Consider the following 15057-nt stretch of genomic DNA (forward strand, 5'->3'; position numbering starts at 1 on the left):
TTAGATGGCTTTGGCATGGCAAGTGGTCAGCACCTGTGGTCTACTCACTGCAGGACCACTGGAGCACTAGGGGATAATCCCCAAGCAGGTTTAGCAGAGCTAGCTGGGGTGGCAGCAGCATTGCAGCTGCACCACTTCAGCACAAGTCCTGTAAATCCAGATAGGTCTGAAGCAATTCAGCTGTTCCACCTGTGCTGTGAGCCATCACCACCTTCCTGCCACTCTTCCCAAGCACCTTGGGTCAGAGAGATGAGGATGATCAGATCCCAGGACAGGCTGCATCCACGGTGCCTCAGAGAAGCAGAGCAGGGGGAGATGGGGACTTCCCCTCACAACTGACCACCTAGGCTTCCTTGAGCTGTACAGGCTATGCTTGTCCTGGGAATTTGTCACCATCGAACCCCTCAGCTCGGGGCTTTTGCTCTGGCTGTCCGGCTCTGGGTTTCCCAGGACAGATGGCCTTAGATCGCTGCTGCCACCCCTCAACGCGACACCGAAAGCAGGCAGGGGAACAGCCTCCTTCCTGGGAAACCCTGGCATCGCCCAGTTTGTTTGCTTGTTCTGCCACCTCCTGGTAAGTCTGATTCCGACATGGTAAGACGTGAAATACTTGAGTCTTGCCCAAACAGGGAGGACCAGAATAATAAGTTAGGGTGGAAGAATTTGCTGCAGATCCTGCTAGTCCATCTGCAGCTCAAAGCAGGGCTAGGTTCAGAGTTAGATGAGGTTGCTCAGGGTCTCCCCCAGTCAAATATGGAAAAACTCCAAAAATTAAGACCCAACAACATCTCTGGACAACCTGTTCCTCCTTCATCCCTGTGTGCTGGTTTTTTTTTCCTTGTATACAATCAGAATTTCCCTTGCTGCAATTGATAATCTTGGATGTTCTTCCTTTTGCTATCCTCTGAGATAAGTCTGGCTCTGTCTTCTCCATAAACCAAACAGCAATGGTTTCATGTGGAGCTACTGGAACATTCAAGAGGCTAGATCAGAGCCCCTCTCTCCTCTATTAGGTTATTTTATTTCCCCTCACCTATCTTCTGTGCTCCCTCACTTGGACTTTGGTTTTCATCCCATTTTTTTCCACACACAATCTTCTTTCTATTCCTTTCTAATACAGCAGTCTAATAAGAAAGATTACCTGGAGCTGAACATGAGGCAAGGTTATACAGAGATTAGGGTATTAGGAGATTCCTAGAAACAGCTAGAAAAGCCAGCAACATTTCAGGCACACAAACCCTTTCAGATCTGATGCAAAGACAGTATACTAAGTATCCCGTTTTCTAGCAAATTTTGCTTTTGATTTCAAGTAATGTATCTTCTATCCTTGTTTCTCTCTTTTATTCCTTTCATGGTCCTGCTTCTCTACCTAAGGACTTGACAATTACATTTCACTTTATTTCCACACAGCAATTTGCACTGCTTTGACTTCAGCACTCAGCTACTAGGTAAAATTTGCCATTCTAATTTTGCCCAGAACTGACTTTTGATTCTGCTTTTTCTCCAGAGTTGCTTATCAGTTACAGGACTTAAAAATGGGCAGTTTCTCTAATTACTCCATTTTGGTTTAATTCAAAATTTTGAAGCAAGCTGGTATAAGACAATCCATCCTATTTTATGTGTTTGTTCTCAGGACAAAGTTCTTCCAGGGCATAAGTCTTCCTTGCATGTGCTGAGGTCTCTGTCATTGCAGGAGACTTTCATCATCCTATGAATAGGAGGAGGGAGTAAAAGGAATACTATTGTCAGCTCCACAGAGATGGATACATTGAATGATGTGGAAAAAGAAGATTTTGGCTGTTATTACAACCCACTGATCTGTAAGCCTGCCAGCAAAATTTTTCTGCATTTGGGTTGCTTAAAATTGCTAATTGCTTTTAAAAAATGTAATTGCAGTGACCTCTATTCAATTGAATTATCTGGATTTGGGTGAAATTTGCCTATTTCCATGCTTTGTGTTTTAGAACAGTCTTGACAAACCCCAGTAAAAATTTGGACATTTACATTCCCAGCACCCAGAATGCTATGTGCAACAGGGAAAGAAATATTATTTACAATACCTTATCCTCAAAATTGGCACCAGCCATTTCCTTTTCAACACTGAGATCAACTTCAGATGATTCTTCAACTTCTTTTATTTCTGCATCTAACAAATAAAGCCCAAATAAAATGGAAGAGAAAAGAATCAAAACACTCTAACTCAAGAAACAAATGGGACACTTTTTTACAGCTACTCACAGTATGCTGAAACTACAACCTTATGTAACTTGGGAGTTACATAAGGTATTCTAGGATGAGGAAAAGCAAGTTTGGAATCCAAGACGACACAGATGGGATATTCCAGTTTTCCTACCTTGAAAATAAGTAGTTTTTAACTTAGAAGAGTTTGGAGGTAAGTATAACTATATCACAAAAATGCTCAGCAGCAAAGTTTTTTAAAGATTTTTTTTGTATTTTTGTTACAAGAAATGCATGCTACCTTTTACAACTGAAATGACTGGAATGTCAATCCTGTTCTTCCAGGTCCTGACAAATTTGTCTGACTTGGGAAATGGCCTATCCTGCAACACAGATTTGCTGTGGGCCTGAGCAATAATGATGAGAAAGTGTGTGGAGATCTGACTCAATACTGCTAAAAATAGTCATGTGCTATGGAAAAGGTGTGGTGGATGCAAACCATCCTTTACTTAATGGAATTATATGACTGTGTACACTATCTGAGCATTTACCCAAAGACAGTTTTTATTCCACTATTTTCTACTGAGTTCACCATAAGCTGAGAAAGCTTTAAAAAAAAAAACAGTATCAAGTATTTTGCATCCTGAACATGTAAAAGCATCAATTTTTACTCACCACTAGGAACAGATTCCACGATTTCACTGGTGCTAAATCTGTGCTTCACACTTAATTCCTCAATGCTTTCCTCTGGTGATCTGTCTGTTTCACTCATTTGTGATGTCATTACAGCAACATGAAGACTTTCAACTAAAGAAAACACACAGAATTACAGAGGGCCCCTTAAATAGCTCCTTAAAGCCTAAATCAATGACATAGTATCATAGATCGATTTGGGTTGGAAGGGACTTTCAGAGTTTATCTAACCCAAAGCCCTCCTCAAAGCTGATCAAACTAAGGTTGCCCAGAGGTTTGCACAGACAAGCTTTTAGCTTCATCGACGATGAAGGCCTCACAGCCTCTACTGGCAACCTGCAAATGTCTTTTACTACCCTGATGGCATATAATTTTTCCTTTCATTTAATTGCCATCAGACATGTTCCAGCTCATGCCTGTTGCCTCTTGTCCTGTCACCACATGACTCCACAGGAAATCTTGCTTCTCTCCTCCTCCTAAGCAGCTGAGGACAGCAGTGAGATCCAACCAAGCCACCTTCTCTCAAAGCTGAACAGACCAACCAACCACCTCAGCCTCTCCTCAGACATCATGTCCCCTAGCCACCTTGCTGTACTTTGCTGGATTTGCTGCAGACTGTCACTGTCTCTCTTGTCCAAAGAGCCCAGCACTTATCACAGCACTCCTGGTAGGACTCACCAGGATAGGAGTCACCTCCCTCAACCTGCTGGTCCTAATGCAGCAGCATGGGAGCCAGTTGGCCTTCTTTGCCATAAGGGCAAATTGCTGCCTCGTGGTTAACCTGCTGTCAAGCAGGACTTCCAGGTCCACTTCTGAGAAGCTGTTCTCTATATAGTCAGTATCCAGCCTGTACCAACAAGTGGGATTACCCCATATCAGATGCAGAACTTTGCACCTGTCTTTGTCAAACATCTACAGGTTACTCTTAGCCCATTTTCTTGGTCTGTAGAGGTCTCTCTAGCACAGTGATCGCTCAGCCTCATTTAGTGACAGTGTATTTGAATTTGCTAAAAGTGTACTCAATCCCTGGATTAACTTCATTCTTGAATGAAGTTAATGATGTTCATATCTTGAACAGTATTGGTCTCAGGATCCATGCCAAAGGGAATCCTCTAATAACATGTTGCCAGCTGGACATCATATCATTGATCACAATCCTTTCAGCCCAGCAGTCCTTCTACTCAGTTATGCAGTCCACTTCTCATGGATTCATCTGTAAGTATACTACAAATAGTGTAGTGTTGATGGCCTTGCAGTTGTCAATGTAAACAACATGCATTGCTCTCCTCTCACACAAGTTACCCTTGATGTATTCGTGCTGGCTGTTCCTACTTATCTTCTTCTTTCATGTTCTTGGAAACGGCTTTCAGGATTTCCTCTATCACCAGCTCAGAAATGGTGAGGCTGACTGTTTTGTAGTTCCCCTTGTATTCCTTCTTGAAGAGACATACGATGCTTCCCTTTTTCAAGTCACCAGGAACCTCTCCTGATCACTCTGACCTTTCAAAGATGACAGAAAGCAGCCTCACAACGACATTGGCTAGCTCCCTGAGCAGCCTTGGATTTATTCCATCTCATCTGGTGGATTTGCATATATCCAATTTGCTTAAGCACTAATTCTATCCTTCTCCACTGTGAGCAATGCTTTATTCCTACAGAGTCTGCTATTAGGACTTAGGAACTTAGGATTTTTATTCTGGAAAATTAACCCCACAAACTGCCTACATTGTAAACAACTATAAATTCCTTACAGTGTTCTGTAGAGTCACAAACTCCGATGCATTGCTAACATCACCATTAGCATGAGAGAAAGTGAAAATCAGAAGTAGGTAGAATAAAGTGTATATATATAGGCTGTCATTTTTAACTGAAATAATATTTACTACTGCATCACTGAATTATATTTCCTAGCCAAGTTTTATCAGTTTGATCAATAAAATGATGATTTTATAAAGATGATGGGGACCAACCTTTGCTGCTTTATCAGTTCAAATGTAGTTCTGAGCCCACAGTTCTCAACTTAGGTCATGCTAAAATCTTGTATCCCTTCTCAAAGAGTATACAGCCCATGCTGGATTTGGCTCAGTTTACTAGGACTCTTTCAGCTGAGTTTATCTAACCTTCCAGCTGGGCAAGGTGTCTACAAATAATATACCCTTCCTTCCCTTGCAGGACAGTACTGTAGGTAGCACAAAGCTAACATCTCTAGTAGACAGCAGGAAAAACATGGCCCACAGAGCAATTCTGGTATTTGTTTCTTGGCAGACCTGCCAAGCTTATCTGCAGTTCAGTCTGTATTTTACCCTGCATGATTCTGATCTGTCACCAAATCGCACAAGGTAGGTGAATGCTGGAGGCAAGATGCAATACTATACTCTATCCTGTGATCTGCTTCACAAGGCTGTACCACAAGGATGACAGGTATGGAAACAATCCTCAGATGCAATCTAACACCATGTCCCTGCCTGCTTACATACAATATTATGTACTGAATATATTCCTTATCTTAAAATCTGGCAGGTACCATCTCATGCATCTGACAATTATAAACTTGAGATGCTTATCTTCAATACCCTTTGCCAAGTTTTGACGCTGCCAGTTCTCACGACTTTACAGAATTGCAGCACAACACAACATGCCTGTACTTTGTTATCCTGAATTATCTGTTCACATGAAGAACCACCAGTCCACTCTCCCCGTGCATACTCACCCTCTCTAAGTGCTGCTGCCAGCAATGAAGCTGCCTGTGGAGTTTCTGCAGAATCAGGTTTGATAAGGAGGCGAGGTTCTACATGAACATCCTCAAACCCACAAATATCTCCCAGTTCTGCATAGATGTGCAACTTCTCTTCCAAACAACTGCAGATCTGCTGGTCCTGGGTACTCAGCGATTCTGTCAATGAAAATTGAACACTGTAGTAATACATTTGTCCTGCAGGCAAGGCACACTCTCCATTCACCCTTCTCACCTTTATGCCACATAGACATTGCTAGCTCAAGCTATGCCGTTTTTTTTAAGCTGCCAGGAACCAAATTAGTGCCATTGGCAGTGTCCATAGTGGCCATAGTGCCATTAGTGTCCATTGGCAGAGGGTCAAGCTAGTGCCCTACCCTGAGGTGCACTTGGCTACACTCTGGGGCCCTCAGCTGCCTCCTGTTGCATTCGCAATGGGCAGTGATGGAAAAACATTTGGCTCAGGCAGCCAGAAGATGCACTGAATCTGCCTCAGTGTTGAAGAAGAATGTATACTCTCAGCAGATGATAATCTTCCCTGCGACTCTCTACAGGAAGGACAGGCCTGGAATTTCTTTCCTCATAGCTATATAATCTTTATACTGGGTAAATTAGATGTAGGGAAACCAAGGAAGCAGAATTTATCCCTATCAGCTACATTTTCAGCAGCACTAACAGCAGCAAAGGATGAAATGCCTTACACAAGCACTAAGCCATGAAATTACTGAAGATCTGGACTATCTCCATAAACATGGAGTTAGCAGGCCCTGATGCTAATGTGGGAAATTCAGTGTTTCTTCTGAAAGCATTTTTTTTAACTCACAGTAATGTAGCAAAAATAAAATGTTCAGAAAAAAAATGCTTTTCTTTCAATTAATTTGCATTATACCATCAGACCACCCGGCTTTATCTGCTGTGACTCTGCCCATGAAGACACTGAACCCACCAGCCAGCATGGGCACATGATTCACTTATCCTGAACTCTAAGGAGGCAGGAGCTCTCAGAGTTGGCAGGAAAGGTACTACACCTTGACATTTCTGAATTCTGGATGCTTTGGCCTCAGCAATACGTCTGTCCTCATCAGATTCATTCATTTTTCCTTCTTCTTCTTCCTCTGGACAACTGCAAAGATGAAAGACAAACAAAGGTGGATAAAGCAAAATCTGCACATCATATATTCACCTTCAGTACAGTGTTGAATTCATAATAAACAGAACACAACATAAGCACCAACTTTTGCTGCAATCTAAAAGTGTGCTATTTGTATGCTTCTTTAAAAAGCAGTAATTGGACACAAACCAGACTGAAGGACTCCTTTTAATTCTGGTAAGGCTGCATGGTGCAGCAAATGGGTAGCTGGCCCTCATGCAGGTTTGCTGTGCTAATCATAAGCTGGAGGTCCATGAGGAACAATGATTTCCCTGCCATTCTTAAAGAACTGACACCATGATAACAGGCATGATTTGGGATTTCCCCAAAATGGCTGTATGGACATTTACAGGACTCTAGAAAGCATCCAAAGGCAAAGGTGAGCAAAGATTACAGTGGCTGGAAAAGACATTTAATGGAGAGTGGGAAGGATCTTCTGATTCAGTGACAAACCAGATAATAAGAAACCAGAAGTCACAAGGGAATTTCAGCCACAGTGATAGTGCAGTTCTGGAGTCTGCATCCTTAGCTCAGAGGAAAAACCCAGCGTCACAGGATGGATCCAGTGCAATGAAGAACAGAGACTACACTGCTGTGATTATCCAGCTGACCTCCCATGGACTGCCAGGAGGAAAATCTTTTTTTCCTTTTTCCCCTACCTTTCCACTGCATCTTGAATATGCCTCATCCAGTTGTTACGTTCCTCTTTGGAGTTGGTATGAATTTCATACATCTCAGGCCCTGCAGATGAAGCGCTGATCAGAAACATCCCCCTGTCTTCGTTGGCTACTTCTCTTACTATGAGCCTCTGAAGGGAGATAACAGAAGGCTTCTGGTCCTGGGGGAAACAGTCACAGCACATAAAAACAATAAAGTACCATCTTATAATACTTTTTCTTTTTTTTTTTCTTTTTTTTAAATCATACCATCATACTTTTAGAATAGCTTTTTTTTTTTCAATTAATTGGACTAATTCTACTCCTATAGCCAGACAACGTGTTCTCACCAATTGATAGAGACTACAAATTTTCAGTTGTCAGACACTTTTTAAAAGTATTTAAAAAAATACGTTCTAGTATTTACAAATAAGTAAAGCATTGAGTATAGACAGAAAAAGTAAACCCTAGAGGCTCAATGATAATAAGCAACAGTATTAATATAAAGTCCATACCCATATACTTTGGGAACTTCTCTCCTTGACTTTTCATACCATTTATGTGTGCCAACTACATTTGCAGCTGAAGTTATTGTTTTGTTTTACAGACCCAGAAGTTAAAATTTGTTTTACATAACTGAAAGAGCCTGTTCTGCTTCAAGCCTTCATAATCAGATTAGGCGTGACGTTAAAAATGTCACTCTGTTATTTCCATCCACCCTCCTTAAATTATTTAATTTTGAAAATAAACTTAATTTTATTACTGCTTTGAGTACATGCCAGGATTTTAGAAAAAAATATCGTTATGTAGGAATAACCAAAAAACACCTAATTTTTGAGAAATACACAAATGGAAGTGCAATGTGCATATTCAAACATCAGATAATATACTTACAACAGCTGCAAAGATGTATTTTTGATCTTTTTCTTGTAAGAACAGCAGAACATCAGTTAGGAGCAGAGCTAAGGTGTCTTAAAATGAGAAAAGGAAAATGGGTTTTATTAAAGTTATTATAATTACAGTTGATTTCCTTTAAAAAAGGAGAAGCCCTAATATAGTGTAACAAGGCAACCAGGTGCCACTAATTAGGGGGCCTTTTATTGGCCCCCTGGTCCTGCTCATGCGCAGTGGGGGCCCACCCTAATTGGGCACAGGTGGGCTTGACACAAGCTCATGCTCACTCCCTGGCAATTAGTGGCACCTGGTTGCCTCATTACACTATACCCTAATAAATAAATATCCCACAGAATCCTACAGCATGCTAAACAGGAAATATATGGATTAGCCTATGGTCTGCATGAAGCAAATGCACATCACCACTTTGAATCTCCCAGGAAAGACCACACGTTCTGATATTAACCTTCCTGCAGTACTGTGCTGAAGCACTGGCCCAGGAAAAGAAGAACACTCATTCATGTGTCAGTACAGCTTCTCCAGGACATTCAGAGGCAACCTGGCAAACACTATCCCACATATATTTTATTTTCCCTGTGCTCTAACATATACTGACAGCACAATTTTACACTGGTAAAAGTATTTCTGGAATAATGATTAACAGATAGCTTGGTAAGTATACTAGCAAATACCAGTAAACTTAAAACCCCCCAACCCCTGCATTTGATTAATACCAAAAATCAAATTCTGGGCTTCCATGTACAAATCAGCCTCCAACTAAATGTGACTTCAGATTTTAATTTCCACTGCATATATCCCAGTACCACTGAAGAACAGCACGTGATTTTCCATGCATTATTTTCGATGGCCAGTACTGTGAACTATATATATATATATATATATGTACAAGCCAAGACTCACGTTATGGGATGAAACTGCAAAAACAATGAACTGAAAGGAGGGCAGAGAAGACAAAATGCAGCTGATGGCTCTGTACATGAACTTGTCTTCTTACCCAGATACACAATGGGTCACCCACAAGCCATGGCAGCTTCTGAAACTACTCTTCTTGAAATTATTGGCATCATTACCTCAGAAATTTGTGTTTACAATACAGCATAACAAAGTGCTTTAATTTTTTTAACCAAACAATATTCTTATGTTATTTGCAAATAAAGAGGTCAAGGGTTTTACTGCTCATATGGAATACCTTTGAAACGACCAGTTGCTGTCTTCCAGTACACAAAGCCATCATGAAGAAGAATCCTCTCTTTCTTCACCAAGTCTTGCTTCCTAAAAACATGTCCATTTTTCATCTTTGTATATGTTTTGTTTTCAGTTCTACTGAGAATTTCCAGCAGCTTTTGCTTTTTCTCATACTCATTCACTTTCAAATCTACTGCTGCTATCATGTCCTTAATTAGACATAGGGCTTTGCACAGGTCTTTATGTTCTTCTGTTCCTTCTGTATGAAACAAAAAAATAAATATATCGGTGGTTACCATATTCAAGAGAAGATACTAGTCCCTAGTTTCTGGGAACAATCAACATGATGTGCAAAGCTTAAATTGATAAATATGTCACTTTAAGATGAACCTGGTTATTAGTTTACTAGAAATATTAGACATCTATCTTTGTTTGACTTGCCAGTTAAAAGATGACACATACCTCAGATTTATTCATTAGGCAATATAAAACAACTGATAGTTTCTAATACATTTATGAGCTGTTAGCATTTTTTAAAAAATTACTGGCTAAGTAAACCATATAGTCTACTACTCTTCTTACAAAGTTAAAAAGCAAAACAAATTGAAAGAGGATTGAAAGCACAAAGGGTTTGCAGTTGGATGTGCAACTTTCTACAGAACTCATTTATTGCTCATTTTTGGGGCAATGACTAGAAGTTATTAGAATTTCTAAAATGCTCTACAAACTTGCAGAGGTTATTCAAGCTTTGTCTGAAAAACTGGAGAGCAATTTATGAAATGCTTGTCAAGCCTTGCTTATAAGAGACTCCACCAGAACTAATTTCAGAGAACGTGCAGATGCATGCCTTAAGTATTTACATTCTCTATTCAAGATCTTTTCCAAAAACAAGTACATTTTTCTGGACTAATATGGCTTATGCTGCTGGAATACACCAGACACCCTGTTTAAGTTACATCTGCCTTAACAGCAGTTTTTTTACATTGCTTGGCTCTCTACAAAGGAGTGAATCTCATGCTTTGTTATACCGTAATAGTGCCTATCCCTTATTCTAGAAATGGACTAGAATGGACATGAAGACAACACTTGAGTTTTTATTCACCTTTTGAGTACTGCAATATCCTTTCAACCAGCACAGGGTATTTGGTGATTCGCTGGGTGACAAGCAAAATGCACTCTGGGATCCCTCGGCGTCGTGCCAACAGATTACTATTTCTCAGCTGCACAGATACAAATACATACTTTTAAGTAGCAAATGCATATTAGCCACCAAGTGACTAATAAGAAAAATGATTGAAAGGCATCAGAATAACCTAAAACAAAATGCTGGGTTATCTAAACCATCCCTAAGGAACTGGAGGAATGAGGTGTACTACAACATGATCATGTGTGTGACACACACTGGATGCCAAGGCTTTCTAAAATTTGAAAGAAAAATGTAATGTATCAGCTCACTGGTAAAGGAGGAAAAATCTTTGCCATTATTAGCTATTAAAAGTGAGTTACTCTATATAATTTCAATTCTAAACCTAAGTAAAAGCTATGAATCTTTTTCCTAAGCATTCTGTCAAAAGTGATCATGTTTCCATATAAACTTACTTTAATAAAATTCTGGAACTTCTTGCTTTGTTGCAACTCTTTGAAGAGATTAACAGCTTGTTTTTGATGACTGCAAAACTGCCCATATATGTTCTTCATTTTAGTTGCATTTTCCTCTGAAAACTGAACAAATTAATAAGTCAATTGGGCTCAACATTGCACTTAACAGGGAAGTGTATAGCTTTAATTAATGTATTTCATTCAAATACTTAGCTTTTATGCTATTTGTTTCTCAGGCTCTCCAAATCTCACTAACAAAGCCTATCAGACTGAAGGTGGGATTGCTGTTTTTAGGAGCATGAATAGGAATGTAGGCACATTTACATTACCTTTTTGCCAGTAATAGCTAGAAAAATAATTATAATAGTCTTTCCTTCACCTCTTTGGAAACACAATTCCTTTGAGGTTTATTTTTGTCTGATCCCCACACCGCTTCTAAAAAAGGTAATATTACAAGTTTCTTTATTTCAGTGGAGTGAAAACTGACTGATTGAAGGTGAAAAGCCACACTGTCCTGACTGCAAGGAACTGAAGTGTGGCCAGCAAGCAGTTAGTTGTTCTATGACTACCATTAACATGCTGTGACCACTCATTTTTCAGAGAGCAGTAACTTGAGATGCTCTATGCCAGATTGCTACAAGAAATGAACAGGTAGTTTCTTTTCCATCATCAGTCAATTCTTCACACCTCCACTCAGATGCTAAAAAATTGAACGCATTGCTTCTATTTTTGCAGTCCACGGTGTGATGGCAGCAGCCTTCTACTGTGAACAGGATCAAGTTTATTACTTTTGTCATTGCTCGCACCATGTAGATAGAAGTTTTCATCCCAAGTTCACCACAGTCACCTGTCAGTAAGGACTTTCTCTTATTGCTGTTTCAGCATGTAATAATCTTTGAATTTTATGAGGCAAACATAGCCTTCTTCCTGCCTACAAAAGTTCTGAAGTCAAAAAAATTGTTTGAGAACCTTGAGTACATAAAGGATCAACAGAGCTGATTTGCTACCTGCTGCACAAGGATGTCTCCAATTCTGCTGATGACAAAATTACGCTCATTCCCCGCCTCATATGATTCCTGACGTCTATCCTTCATTCTGCAGAAGAACTGCCTGTGCATCTCCAGAAGCTCATCCAAACAGGGGAATATTCTGTCAACTGTGCTGTGGTCCAGCTGCAATTCTTCCTTCATCCCCTTCCTGAATATTTCAGACATAATGAATAGGGTATGGATGTGATGCACTTCTGTTTGCATCAGCTCTGTGGTATAGAAGAAAACAGCACACTACAGTAATTACCTGAACACTTTGCATACCTGCTAAAGATAGATTTTAGCAACATTCAAATATAGAGCCATAATAATTTTTTCTCTGTGAGCCTCAAGCATAATAGATTGCATCAGCAGGGAAAACCTTATTTATTTTGCTCTTGCACAGGTCTCTCAACTGTACCCTGATGAACAAGCTGGGGTTGCAATTGCTTAAGCTGGGGTTTGGATGCAGTTCTTTCCAGCCACAATCATACTGTGAACAGGGTAGACATGTCTCTGGAAGTCACTGTTCTCTACTTTCTTAGCTGTAAGACACATTGTAATTTCTGACAAAAAATTTTGACAAAAAAATATGTTCTTTGAACGTTCTTATTATTCTGAGTTGAAGCATTCTTTCTCCTCTGTAAGATGTGGATAAATGATTTTCTACACCGAAGTGTTTTTAAACTTACACAAAGCTTTCGAATACTAACCAAAAATTACATCTTGCCTCTTGATGACATCCTTTTCTTGCTTGCTGCAGAACATTGGATCCACAACAAGACTCCAGGACTCCGCCTCAAACTCTTGGGTGTCTGTGCAGAGATCAGTCCACCGAGACAAATCCATGTCATCTATGACAAAACATAAACCTCATTAACTCTAGGCACCTGAACATAAAGGGAAGTTGCTTCACACATGCAGATCCATTCCTATTTCAAGGGGAACACATGACAGCAGTGAACTTTAGACAAGGCTTAAGCAAACACTGGCAGTAACTTTACATCAGAGAAACTTGCCAGATGTCAGTGTAATTACTGAAGTGCTGAAATGTTAATGTCAAAGTGGTTGATGAGAGTAAAAAACCAAACATCCTCCTTTTCTCAAATTAAGTCCTTTTTACACTCCTTTGCTTGAAGAGGCTTTTTAAAATTTAAAAATAAAATCCAACATTTTCAAAAGTAGATGTCCAGTGAGAGATATCTGCACTATCCTTTATAAGTAATGTCCTTCCGCTTTGAAATTCAGTCTTACACCTACCTACAGAAAAGGTCTAATTCTATTCATATCACAAAGATAAGGTAGAATAGCAGGTAAGATGTTTGGCTTACTGAGGAAATCAAAGTGATGTAGTTTTACATTTTGCATAGTACAGTCAGCACAGATGATTAGATGAGTGCAGAAAAGTATATTGATGCTCTGGTTCTGCAAGCATGCCAAATATGCTTATTGCAGTTATTTAAAAATTATAACACTGTACAAAAATATTCTAGAAATTATCAAAGAAAGCAAGCCACAAGAAAGAAAACAAGAAAATAAGCAAGAAAGCAAGCAAGCAAGCAAGCAAAAAAGAAAGAGGGAAAAGATGTACTTTAAGAGTAATATGTCTTATTGTATCATTTTAATAATAAGGCTTTCTACATCAGTTAGGGAGGTTTTTTATTTTTGACTCTTATTTAAACTTTCCAATACAAGTTACAAAATGTAACACCTGCACAATACTTCTCACCTTCCAGCATAAAAGAATCCATTGAAGAAAAGGTCCCTAATGCCTCTAACATCTCTTCAGATCGTGACTTCGACTTCCAGCTGCTAGTCTCAGAGTCTTGCTCAGAAAATGGTGCAAATCTTCTAGAGCAGAAAAGAAAAGCCTTCATTTATATAATGGTTTTGATTTTCCTAGTAGTGCTGAATTATGTATTTAGCATAAATCCCTAGTGGCTGCCCTCTACCTTTCACAACTGGCACTGGGGACACTTTTGGACAAATGGGACTGGTGTGATATTTCCCTTCTTCCAGCAGACATTCCAATGGGCACAGAAGAAGAAGGAGGCACTGAGGAGAGCACCATCTGTGAAATGTCTCCAGGCAGGGAATCTGTGAGGCAAAGCACAACACAGTATTCTGTAAAACAATGTAGAGTATGGCATTAACAGCACACTGAGACTGAGAAATACTGTCTGGTGTTCATATGGACCTATATGAATGTCCGCTTGCCATGGTACAAACCCATGATACTCATAAACACAGAAAAAAGCCTTAGACAAAGTGGAATTACTCTGCCATGGATATCACTGAGAAGAAAACAGTCTCAAATCATACATTCTCTAAGACAGTAATCTGTCCACAAGAGACTCAACAAACAGTTGTGCATATGGTAAATGATGTACTCAAAAGCACAAGAAACACTGAGTACATTTGATTTCCATTTTCACTGAAAAAATAAAAAAGCATAGTAGAGGTCTCACTCATTTTAGTGGCAGACAAATTAATTCAACAGTAATTTCTTAAAAAAACCCAACTCATATTAGAGACACACACACTTTCTTACAGATGCTGAAATGAAAAATAGCAACACACAAATGACAGTTTGTGCAACCAGTGCCATGATGTTTAGACAAGGCTTAACTTAGAAGTGGCTAGGTTTACACCTCCTAACTTACTTGTCACACCAGCTTTGGGTTTGTTTTTATGGTACCTCTCCTGGGACTTCTGGAAAAAGACAAATTTTATGAAATTGCAACGAAATCATAGTTGTTAACACACTGAATTGTCAAGTCAGTAACTCACTTCCATACATCATTACACAAAAGGGCTTCAAGAAAGTGGTCCTAAATTATGGTACGAATTCCTACCAAAAACCAATAAAACCACGATTATTAGTTATTGGTAAATAATAATATTCAAAGTAGAGTGACA

At 39.5% G+C, this 15057-nt stretch overlaps 1 protein-coding gene across 1 annotated transcript in view; it reads right to left on the reverse strand.

Annotated features, from left to right (window-relative positions):
• The window catches only part of ARHGEF28 (Rho guanine nucleotide exchange factor 28), a 127446-nt gene that overhangs the window by 25699 nt on the left and 86690 nt on the right, over nucleotides 1-15057 (reverse strand). Inside the window, 14 exon segments of the mRNA XM_030467965.1 lie at nucleotides 2061-2146; nucleotides 2854-2985; nucleotides 5582-5764; nucleotides 6634-6728; nucleotides 7415-7593; nucleotides 8306-8382; nucleotides 9516-9770; nucleotides 10614-10731; nucleotides 11111-11233; nucleotides 12118-12368; nucleotides 12852-12992; nucleotides 13868-13989; nucleotides 14091-14235; nucleotides 14802-14850. Coding sequence (XP_030323825.1) covers nucleotides 2061-2146; nucleotides 2854-2985; nucleotides 5582-5764; nucleotides 6634-6728; nucleotides 7415-7593; nucleotides 8306-8382; nucleotides 9516-9770; nucleotides 10614-10731; nucleotides 11111-11233; nucleotides 12118-12368; nucleotides 12852-12992; nucleotides 13868-13989; nucleotides 14091-14235; nucleotides 14802-14850 — 1956 coding nt within the window.

Source organism: Calypte anna, chromosome Z, assembly GCF_003957555.1.
Source record: "Calypte anna isolate BGI_N300 chromosome Z, bCalAnn1_v1.p, whole genome shotgun sequence".
Taxonomy (NCBI): Eukaryota; Metazoa; Chordata; class Aves; order Apodiformes; family Trochilidae; genus Calypte; species Calypte anna.